The 12,521-nt window shown below is 39.3% G+C and overlaps 1 protein-coding gene across 1 annotated transcript in view; it reads right to left on the bottom strand.

Moving 5' to 3' along the window:
• The window catches only part of MCCC1 (methylcrotonyl-CoA carboxylase subunit 1), a 56,743-nt gene that overhangs the window by 7,998 nt on the left and 36,224 nt on the right, over window positions 1–12,521 (bottom strand). Inside the window, exons 12-14 of the mRNA XM_059391464.1 lie at window positions 11,420–11,529; window positions 7,758–7,974; window positions 5,966–6,052 (exon numbers count right to left, since the gene is read on the bottom strand). Of these exons, the coding sequence (XP_059247447.1) occupies window positions 5,966–6,052; window positions 7,758–7,974; window positions 11,420–11,529 (414 nt within the window). The remainder of the gene's footprint in view (window positions 1–5,965; window positions 6,053–7,757; window positions 7,975–11,419; window positions 11,530–12,521) is intronic.

Here is a 12,521-nt window from a genome sequence, read left to right as displayed (position 1 = left end):
TGCACTTATCATGATGAGCACTGAGTAATGTACAGAATTGCTGAATCACTTACTGTATACCTGAAACTAATACAACACTGTATGTTAACTACACTGGAATTCAAATTTTTTAAAAAGTGGAGTTTTAGCTCTTCTAATGTTGTAGGATATTTTAGATGATTTTCCTTCAACAAGAAAAGTTGCAGTGTTAAAGTAGGAAATGCAATGGATTGGAAGAGAGTAATTCTGGTTTAAGATCCAAATCTGCCATCTGTGGCATGATCACCTCTGTGATCTTGACTAAATCATTTCAAATCTCAGAGTCCTGATATCCTGGTCCATTCTGACCCATTAAATGGTTATGAGAATGTAACAATGATTTACTAAATGTGAAAGTGCTTTGCAAACTGTAACAGAGGATACAAATACAATATATATTTCATAGTATTATGTGAACACGGAATTGGTTAAGGACTTTCCTAGGAGATGGGGGTGGGGGTGGGTGGTTGGAGAAGACCTTCCTAGGAGATGGAAATCAAAAGTTTTGCGGCCGAGAAAATGCAGACCAAAGTCATTTTATCGACTCCTGATACTTTAACCACCATTTTGATGCTGCCAGCTCAAATCTATTTCCAGCCCTGACCTTCCTTCTCCAGAACTCTGATTAGTCATTCCCAGCTGGATGCTCTATCGCACCTTAAAGTAAATATGGAGGGCCCAATAAATCATCTCCCCGCTCTTCCCACATTCCCTCCCACCCTGTGAGCTCCATGACTGACACTACTACTTTCCTTGTCATCCAGGTTGAAAACCTGTCCTTCTTACTTTCTCCTTTGCTTTTCACATTTGATAGTCACTACAAAACTGCCAAATTCTTCCCTATCTGTCCTACTCATGTCTTCCTCTCATTCCCCACTCAAACAACACTGAGGTCTTCTTGGGACTTCCTGCTTCCTGTCTCAGCCCTCCCAGCTGATGCTTCCTAATGTGTCTCCACTATATTCAGAATTCTTGGGCTGGTATTGAAGGCCCTGAACTCTCAGTCTTACTTCCCACTCTTCTTCTATAGGGTCCTATATTACAACCAAATGGGAAAATGGGCCAATTAATGTTCTCCATTATGTGCCTCCAGTCTTCCCCCTGCTGTGCCTCTTTGCTCATGCTCCCCTTAAAACATGCTGTCAGTCCCCAGCCATACCAAACCGAAACCTCGCCCCGCGGTCACGTCATGCTCAGTCATGGTCCCTGGGAAAAGTCTGTCTAGCTGGAATGAATTTACTCTCCTCCAAACACTTCAATAAATATTTGCATATAAAACACCATTATGATTCTTTCCTCATCCAGTTTTATGACAGAATGATTTTTCTCTTTATCAGCTGTTTTGTAAAAAAGTACAAAAATAAAACTTAACAAAAGTCAAATACTGAAGTATATAAAGTAAAAAGGGAAAGTCCTCTCTATTGCCTTCTGTAACTACTGTTAAACTCTCTAATGTGAGTCCTTTCAGAATGCACAAACGTATTTTTTTTATAAAAATAGTATATTCTTAAACATATTGTTCTGAAACAACTTAAAACTTTTTATTTATTTTTCCAACTTTTTTTTAATTAACATGTGACATATATATCTACTTTGTCTTTCAATAGTAGCAAGGGGGTAGTTTCGTCATGATGATGAGGAGGAGGATGACAGTTAATGTCTACTGACTGCTTCCTATATGCTGCACGATGAGCTTTCTACTGTCTCATTTAATATCCACAACAACCCAAGGAAGTAATTATTACTTTCATTCCTATTTATGATTGAGGACCTTGACGCTTAGAGTGTGTGTCTTGCCCAAGGGTCACAGACAACAGAGGAATCAGGATCACGCTCATAACAGCCTAACTCCAAGGTCTGCATTATGTTTATTTTATTTTATTGTAAGATTTAATTATTTATTTTAGAGACAGAGAGAAAACACAGTGAAACAGAGGGAGAGGGAGTCCTAAGCAGACTCCGTGCTGACTGTGAAGTCCAATGTGGGGCTCGATCCCATGACGCTTAGGGGTCTCAGGGCCTCAGGCCAAAGAGTCGGATGCCTAACCAACACACCCCCCAGGCTTCCCTAGGGTCTGCATTATTAACCACCACACCACCTATCTTCCCAACATACGCATTTCTCTTTTCTTTGCTAGGTGGTGAATTCCTAGAGAGAGGAAAGTAGGGACAAAGACATGTTTTTTCCTCTTCTTCATATTACTCAAAACATCTGTTTTTTTGAAAACAGATGTAATGAACATACAAGAACATATGTTTGTAATGAACACATGAGTAAATGAAACTTCTCCAACCTATACCTTGCCAGTATCTTTCGACCCTTCTTAAGAGAAAATGTACCAATTAAACATTAGGGGTTTTTTCAATTTATGAAATATGAAATGTATTCAGATGACAGGAATGCCAACAGAAATACAGCAAACACACTGCCAGGAAAACTAAATTCTTTTAAAAATTTTCTTAAAAACTTGAATTATAGTTGGTATATAATATTAAATTAGTTTCTGGTATACAACATAGTGAATTCAGCAATTATATACATTATGAAATGCTTACCCTGATGTGTATTATATTACTGACTATATTCTCTATGCTGTACTTTTCATTCCTATGACTTACTTGTTGTATAACTAGAAGTTTGTACCTCTTAATCCCCTTCACCATTTCATCTACTGCCTCCCCCTCCTTCTGCAAACACTAGTTTGTTTTGTGTTTGTTTCTTCACTGTTTGTTTGTTCACTTGTTTTGCTTTTTAGAATCCACATATAAGTGAAATGATATGATATTTGTCTTTCTCTGGCTTATTTCACTCATTTCACTGTCTAAGTCCATCTATGCTGTCACAAATGGCAAGATTTCATTCTTTCTTAAGGCTGAGTTGTCTTCCATTGTGTATATATGCCACATCTTCTTTATCCATTTATCTATCGATAACCCACAGCTAACAACATACTCAATGATAAAAAGCTGAAAGTTTTCCCACTAAGGTCAGCAAGAAGACAAGGATGTCCACTCTCACCACTTTTATTCAACATAGTACTGGAAGTTCTAGCCAGAGCAATCAGACAAGAAAAAAAATAAATAAAAGGCATTCAATGGATAAAAAAGAAGTAATTATCTATTTCCAGATAATATGATACCATACAAAGAAAATCCTAAAGACTCTACCAAAAAAACAGAGCTAATAAATGAATTCAATAAAGTTGCAGGATATGTAAACCAACATACAAAAATCTGTTGCATTTCTATTCACTAATAATGAAATAGCAGAAAGGGAAAGAAAGAAAACAATCCCATTTACATTTGCACCAAAGAGAATAAATTCTTTCATATGTTATGGGTAACTGAATTTGTTCTTCCCTCCCCTACTTATCTAGAAATCTCCACAAGAGAATGTTAAATATCCTCTTCTCTATTTTTTAAATTAATTTTCTATAATTACTCTATAATCTATATATATCTATAGAGAATATAGATAAAATCTATATAATCTATAAATCATCATATTCTTTGCCCAATGTGGGGCTTGAACTCATGACCCCAGAATCAAGTTGCTTGCTCAACCGACTGAACCAGCCAGGCATCCCATCCTCTTACATATTTAATAAGGTATGGAAGTGTAGCATGGTGCAGTGTTAGGTTAGCACATATACCCTGGAGTGTGGGTTTGAATTCTGACTCCACCAATTACTTCTGGAATGACTTTAAGAAAATTATTAATCTCTCTAAGTTGGTTCCCCATTTATAAAGTTGACACTAATAATAACACCAATTTCATTGGCCTGTTCTGAAAATGGTAATTATTCATGGAAAGCACTTAATATCTGGCATATACAAAACACTCAATAAATCTTAGCTATTATTCTTGTTCTTATTATTGAGGGTAGGACAGGGTTTTGTGAAGCATGGTCACTAGCAACAAAGTAGGGATATTCTTCAAGCCTTAAGTATTTAAAATACTTGATCATTTGCACTGAGATAATTAAGAGTTGGTTCTACTTTAGATTCATAATTGCTTCTTGGCCCTTATGACTTCCTGTCTGGTATATGCACTCATTCAATCATGACTACTGTTACTTAGCATTTATCAGACACCCATCAAAACATTTCTGAAAGCTGTTACATTCAGGCCTGGGTCATTGCTGAAAAAGACCACCAAAAGATGTAGTGAACAGCAACCATGCTGGTTTTCAATCGTGTATTCATTCTCTTAATTAAAAATTTTAAAAATTTCCAAGAAATGTACCATAGTTCAAAACACTGCTAAGTGCCTTGGTGAAGAGCCATACCAAATAACACAGCTGGCTCATTTGAATTTTAATCACATATGCAATTTTTCTGTTTAATTTAGGTTGAAAAGGCCACTGAAACTTTACTGCTACTGATACTTCTATTCGGTATACAGGAGTCTAGAGTAAGATCATCCCTGGTTTTGGAGGAGGTGTTTTTTTAGAATGAATTAAATAAACATACCAGCATAAAATGGATAGGTTAACCATTTGTAGACCGCTACTCTATCAGGGATGTTGGCAAACATTTTTTTTTCCATATATGCAACACACTGAAGGTAATGACCATCTAGGTTCAGGATGAAAAAAGATCTCAAGAGCTGTAACCCAATCAACTTCTGTGAAAAAGGAGTTTGCTAAAAACCAAACAGATGTCTACAGAGAGTTGAGATAAAGAAGATCTTACTCTGTCTGGGGAGGAGGGTACTGCCATGAGCGAGCAGGAGGATTCTGTTCCACCTGGGAGGCACGGTTTTTGTAATGGTGCCGTCACAGTTCAATGAAACCTCACGTTCAAGGTTAGGCAGCCCTCCCAGCTCTGACTCCACACCAATGTCACTTCCCATGCAAACCGTCCTGCTGCAGAAGGGATACTGCTATCAAGGGACTCTGATCCCTCTGATACACTGTTCCAGCCACAAATATATAAAAAATTTTAAATTTTTGGTGTCAGACTCTCCTGGCTTCAATTATAATAAATCAGTCCCACCTTCAGCCTACTCAAATTAGCTTGCAGTCAAAAATCAACTTCCCACTGGAAAAGTAAAAACAGCATAGGAGTCAAGATCAGAAAGGCTGGGTGTCAATGTCACAAACCTTCAGTAAGTCACTTCACCTTCTCTACCTCAGTTTCATCAGCTGTACATGGGAATGTCAGGGATTCCCCCTCATTCAATTATAGTGAAGACAGATTTTTTTTTTAAGATTTTACTTATTTATTTGAGGGAGAGACAGAGAGAAAGAGAGCAAGAGTGGTGGGAAGGGGCAGAGGGAGAGGGAGAAGCAGAATCCCTGCTGAGCAGAGAGCCAGACAGACACTGGGCTCAAGTCCAGGATCCTGAGGTCATGACTTGAGCTGAAGGTGGACATTTAACTGACTGAACCACTAAGGTGCCCCTATTCTGGTGAATATAAAAATTTACATGTGATTGGGCACTTAATAAATCATAGCTCCTTAATAACTCACTTCAACCTAAAACACTGCCTGACTGGTAGGTAATCCTTCTCCCTAGAGTAGTTTTGGATACTGTTCTTCGTATTTAAAAGCAGTACATTCTTGCTGAAGAAAAACTGCAAGGCAAAGAAAGTATAAAGACGTGGCCTGTGCAGGGTTGGGGTGGGGGGACACCAACCACCTCAAATCCCGCTACCCAATGGTCACCTAACATCTTGGAATATTTCATTTTAGTCATTTTGCTAGTTATGTTTTATGACATATTTTTCAAATAGATACAAAATACAGAAAAAGGGAAAAAGAAGAAAGATACCACTAATTGTACCACCTGAGCTCATCAATCCTGGTATTCCTACCAACGGTTAGACTAGGGAGCTTCAAAAATGTAACTGAATGCTCCGTGACTGGGGTGGGCCCTTTTATTCCAGGTGAACATGAGCTATTTCTCTGAAGCACATTCCTCTTTTAATAAAACATTACTTACTGTTTTTACCATCCCTCAGAGTTATGTTTCTTGTGTAAGAGATATTCAGTCTTCTTCCACTGCTGGATGCAAAAGGGGAGTACTGATCTAGAAGAAAATAAAAATTCAGCAAGAAATTTACAAACAACAGGCCTGACTTTATACTTTTCAAAAGAAAATGTAAAACATCAGCCCTACGCTGGTAGCTCAAATGTGTCCTCTTTGTCCTTACTGCTTTAAATTTAAATTAGACACTTTCATTTACATCTCAGGAAATGTCATGTGAAAAATTCCAGCTTCTCTGAAAAATCAGAGTGTGTGCAGCCGAAACGTTCTTCCTCTGGGGGCGTAAGCAGCCCAGAGGTCTCCCCTTCTTGGGTAAATGCATTCCAGGTCACCAAATCTCCACCACTCACTATTTCTCTCTCGCCTCGCCTCTTTCTGCGTCACTCGTCCCGCCCACAGGCTTGTGTGTTCATCCTCTGTTGGACAATATCCAGGAGTTACAGCACAGCTGAACTGAAGCAATTTCTTCTGAGGCTCAAATGTTTGCTGGTTATAAATTGTGAAGAGGAAGGACAGTAAGAAGACACTTGATTCTGGGGTGTCTGGGTGGGTAGTTGGTTTAGTGTCTGCCTTTGGCTCAGGTCATGATCCTGGAGACCTGGGATCGAGTCTGGTGTTTGTCTCCCTGCTCAGTGGGGAGCTTGTTTGCCTATTTCTCCCCCTGCACCTTCTCCCTCTCAAGCTTGTTCTCTCTCTCTCTCTCAAATAAATAAATATAATCTTGAAAAAAAAAGGATACTCGACTCTAACGATGCTATGTTCAGGCTTAGGAACTCCGGGTGGGCATATTTAGAGGCATTTCACATAGTGTAAAAGGACAAAATGAGAAGTAGTTATATATTTTAAGATTTCGATATAACTTTCTTAAATGAATCTAGAAATTAAAAATCCTAATAATAAAATCCTATAATAATCCTAAAAATAATGAAGAGATAAATGGATTATTATTATTTTTTTTCTTATTGGCTCCAAAGGTAGGAGTTAGCCTGAAATAAATATTTTGAAGCAAGTTGGGAGGGTTCAGATTTTGCTCAATTTAAAGGGAAGAACTTTTAAATGAAGAGCTGACTGAAACCCTAATAGGCTAATGAGTTCTTGTTACAAATTTTTAGCTTCCTGAGGTGTTAGGAAGAGCTTGAGCAACAATGCCGTGCGGGGTGCTGAAGCAGACATGTGTGCATGAAGCAACCAGGAATATCCGCCACAGTCCTTCCCGTGCTCAGATCCTCTGATTCGAGGCAAGTACCGAGGTCTCTGGTTTGCCAGAAACTGGAGCATGGAATAGGAAAGGAAAGGAGGAAATAACACAATGGTAAATCTCAGGTAACCCAAGAGAATCTTGAGTCTCCAGTGCTCTGTCTTTGGTTCCTAGGACCAAGGAAGTTGCCACAGTAAGAAAATATAAGAACATAGGACCTCAAAAGGAGCGGCAAATTAAAAAAGCTTTGGAAGGAGTCAGCACAGGGTGTAGGAAGGACCTAGCTAGCATTTGGTTGAAAAAAGATCCATCTCAACACTGTTAGGCAAGTAATTAAGTTATATTTAGTGGGTTAAAAAGTCTTTAGGGGCATATGCATGATATGTGAATGCACTCTACTTCACATAAAAACCACACAGGCAGAAGACACTGTCAATCACCGAGAAAAGAAAAGGGACACAAGAGTGGCATAAAGGAAGAAAAGCACCTCCAGAAAAGCACTTTATTCACCGACTTCACAAGCAGAGGAAAGGGAAAAGTATTCCATACCTTGTGACTGAACATTGAAAATATCAGACACAGCTTTCTCCTGGAGGATGAGACCCAGAGCTGCCTGGCATAAAAACTCCTTAGCTGTGGCCTTCCTACTGGGAAACAGTTCTTTGTGGTGCTGAGCGATGAAATCTGTGTGCACATTCCCAGCCTCAAACTCTGGGTGGCCAGACAGGTTAAGGAGGAAGTCAATGTTGGTATGCAGTCCGACTATCTAGGAAGAGAATAAAACCCACATCCCCAGTGAGTAGGGAAAACAACACATTCAGAAAATTGTTTCTATGGCATCTGCTCTTAAGGAGTGTTTTCTACAATGAAGTATTTTCTGCAATGGACAACTCTCAAGGAAAACTGAAAACCTACGACGGTGCCACATGGTGGCAGTAGGACAACTTGTAGGAAAACCAAAACAACACAAAAAACCCCACTTCACCATCACCATCTATTTGGACTTAACATTTAAAGCTGTATTGTATGATACATTTTAAAATGTAGTGGACTACATTTCATTCTTTTTTTTTTTTAAAGATTTTTTTTTTTTTAATTTATTTATCAGAGAGAGGGGGGCGGGGAGAGAGTGAGCACAGGCAGACAGAGGCAGAGGGAGAAGCAGGCTCCCTGCCAAGCAAGGAGCCTGATGTGGGACTCGATCCCAGGACGCTGGGATCATGACCTGAGCCGAAGGCAGCTGCTTAACCAACTGAGCCACCCAGGCGTCCCTACATTTCACTCTTTATGATAAAGAGGAAATAGGAAATGATGTTAGGGTAGGTAGTGTGGAGACATTTAATTGACTCATGCTAGGAAAGTGATAAATGTTAAGAAACTTAAATGAGATTTATTTGCACGATAATGAAGACATCCCACTCAGAATACTCCCACACAACAGGAAGATTGCAAAATGAGGATAGGATTGCTACACTGAAGAGGGGTTAGGATTAAATGACCTCAAAAAAACTTCCGACACTAAAGTCCAAACTTTGCACACTGGTATAAAAACAAAAAGGCATAAAATGAAACCAGCTATCCGAGCCTTGGGTTCATTCATTCATTCATCCAATCTCTCATTTAACAGCCATTTACTGAGCACCGTTAGGTGCCAGGCCCTGATCCAGGTACTGGGGACACAATGAGGAATGAAACCTCACAGAGCTTATATTCTAGGGACAGATAACATGCAATATCTATAAACAAGTATTTAATATGATATCAGGCTACATGAAGAAAAATAAGGCTGGCTAAGGGGACAGAGAAGAGCAAAGGGCCTTATTTTAAATGGGGTGACCTGGTTTCAAGCTACACTACAGAGCTGTAGTAATAAAAACATTATGGTACTGGCACAAAAAATAGACACAAAGATCAATGGAACAGATCTGACAGCCCAGAAATAAACCCATGCTTATATGGTTAATTAATCTATGACAAAGAAGGCAAGAACATACAATGGGAAAGGACCATCTTTTCAATAACTGGGGTTGGAAAAACAGGACAGCTATATGCAAAAGAATGAAACTAGAACCACGTTCTCACACCATACACAAAAAATAAACTCAAAATGGATTACAGACCTAAATGTGAGACCTGAAACAATAAAACTCCTAAAATAAAACATAGGCAGTGATCTCTAGGCTATCAGCTTAAGCAAAAATATTTATGGAGATGTCTCCTCAGGCAAGGGTAACAAAAGCAAAAATAAACTACTGGGACTATACCAAACTAAAAAGCTTTTACACAGGGAAAGAAACCATCAACAAAATGAAAAGGGAATGGGAGAAGAATGGGGGAAGATAGTTGGAAATGATATATCCTGATAAGGGGCTAATATCCAAAATATATAAAGAACTCCTACAACTCAACACCAAAACACCTAATAATCCAATTGAAAAGTGGCCAGTGGACCTGAACAGACATCGTTTTTTTCCTCCAGAAAAGATAGACAAATGACTAACAGACACATGAAAAGATGCTCACCATCACTCATCATCAGGGAAATGCAAATCAAAACCACAATGAGATATCACCTCATACCACTCGGAATGGCTAATATCAAAAAGACAAAAATAACAAGTGTTGGTAAGGACATGGAGAAAAGGGAGCCCTTGTGCCCTGTTGGCAGGAAGGTAAATGGGTACAGCTTCTGTGGAAAATAGTATGAAAGCTCTCCCCAAAATTAAAAACAGAAATACCATATATCCAGTAATTCCGCTGCTGGCTATTTCCCCAAAATGATATGAAATGATATGAAAACACTAATTAGAAAAGATATATGTACCCCTATGTTTACTGTAACATGATTTCCCCTAGTTGAGTCTATCCATAGATGAAGGATAAAGAAGATATGGTGTATACACATAATGGCATAGTACTCAGCCATAATAACGAAATCTTGCCATCTGTTACATGGATGGACCTAGAGGGTATTACACTAAGTGAAATAAGTCAGACAAAGATGAGTATCAGACAATTTCACTTACAGGTACAATCTAAAACACAAAGCAAACACACAACAGAAACCGACTCATAAATAGAGAACTGGTGGTTGCCGGAGGGGAAGGTGATGAGGGGGACAAGTTAAGCAGATGAATGGGATCTAGAGGTACAAATTTCCAGTTATAAAATACGTAAGTCACAGGAATAAAAACAGCATATGAAATGTAGTCACTAATACTGTGATCACTTTGGTGACAGATGGTAGCTACACTTACTGTGATGAGTCCTGTATAGAATTGAATCACTCTGTTGTACACCTAAACTAATATAATATTATATATCAACTATACTTCAATTAAAAAAAAAATGAATGAGCCTGGGTGGCTCAGTTAGTTAAATGATTCTTGGTTTCAGCTCAGGGTCGTAGGATTAGGCGCTGCATTGGGGCTCTGTGCTCAATGTGAGTCTGCTAGGGATTCTTTCTCTTCCTTTCCCTCTGCCCTTCCCCCACTTATGCATGCATGTGCATACCCTCTCTCTCGCAATAAATAAATAAAATCTTCAAAAAAAATGGAGAAGCCTGGGAAGGATTCTGAAGTAAGCAGGAGCTGAGGCTAGTGAGGAGGGAGGCCTGTGATTATGTGTGGAAAGAACATTCTGGAAGACAGAATAGGAACACATGGGTTCCAAGGAATGGCAAGGAGACCTGCGTGGTTGGAGCCACAGAGATGAGAAGTTTGGTCAAATTAATGCTATATAACACTTTGGATGTCACGGGTTAATAAATCCTTTTATGAAGCTACATCAGTGTGGTTTGGAGCTTATTCCACCAAGGAAACTAACGTGCTACAAAAAAGCAACAAACTTTGTCAAATGGATAAAAGTGAAAACAATTATTTTCCTTTGGGGAAAATAAAACCAGACTGTAGGCCACACTTGTGCAGCTGGCCTTATCTAACAGGATGAATATGAATTTAATATCAGATGTCACCAAAGTATAACACTGACATTAACAGTTTTAGTCCTGCAATTTTTCTTTTCTAGCTGAATCAAGAAGTCATTAAAGTCTATTCTGACCCATGGGAATGTGAAATCAGTTTGTTCCTGCCACCTGGGTAACTGGTAGAAATAAGCTGACAAGGACAAAGGCTGCCCAATTGCGAGAGTCATCCTTGGCTGTGGAGAGACACAGATCATCGGGGTCCCCAACATGGCCCCAGGGCACTCACATTGTACTGACGAAGGCTATACCTCAGTTTTGTTAAGGCTGCCTGGCGATCTGCACCCCATACAACCAGCTTTGCAATCATTGGGTCGTAATGCACTGAAACCTCATCTCCTGAAATTGAAAAACCATAGTTAACCACTCAAAGTCAAAACTCAAAGTGATAAAATATGACATGCAAGACATTCTGCTGGGGCTTTCTGCTCATTTCACACTTCATCTTTCTATATTTGCTATAATTTTTCCCTCAGTTGCTAACACTAGCCTGATGTGCCTGGTTTTCATTAGCTCCCAAGGATATAGAGGTCCCAAAGAATTTTATGGCTCAATTAAAACCACCAACTATCCCCAAGGAACCAGCAAAAGGAACAACATCTTGCATGATAGATATCGTTACCACTGTTTTATTCATGAGGAACTGAGGCTCACAGGGGTTTAAGAACTTACCACAAGTCTGAGGAGATGATGGCCACCCGAGGGCACCAGTCCCGAAAAGAGTGATCAAATAACACACACGGTGGCTTTCCCCATCCTGTCTTCTTCTGAACCTTCTCTTCCCTTCTCATTTTGAAAGTCAGTTCAAACTGCCTTTACCCTCTCCTGTCACAATCACTTCTGCCCTTAGCATTCCCCTCCCGCCACCCTTCGGCTTCCTCATCAGAAAAATACGGATCATAATCCTACTATCCTAGAGGGTTCTTGGAGCATTGACAATCAAAAGGCCAAATGCCATACCTGGCAGAACCAATAAACAAATAGCAGCTATCATTGCTACGACAGAGTCTTAGAGAACAAGAATCCTAACAATGCAGCCCCATAAGTTCAGGGCCACGCACATGAAGACCCAGTCGTAACCCAGCCTGTGCTCCTCAAGCTGCTAGCTGGAATAGTTGGGAAAAAAAAAAAAATCTGAACCATGCACATCTCATGGTTCAAGGTTAAAAATGGTTCAAGTCAAAAGGATGTGGTATGTTATAAAGAATACTGTTCTAGGATCTTTGTGTGACTTTTGGCAGCTCACTTGACCCCTCTAAGCCCCAAGGTTTCCATCTATAAAATTATAAAATCAAAGTGTTAAAAAATACTCCCATGTCCATCATCCCCTC

This window comes from Mustela nigripes, chromosome 2 (genome assembly GCF_022355385.1).
Source record: "Mustela nigripes isolate SB6536 chromosome 2, MUSNIG.SB6536, whole genome shotgun sequence".
Taxonomy (NCBI): domain Eukaryota; kingdom Metazoa; phylum Chordata; class Mammalia; order Carnivora; family Mustelidae; genus Mustela; species Mustela nigripes.
Note: the sequence above shows the minus strand (reverse complement) of the source record. Positions and strands in the feature narration are given on the sequence as shown.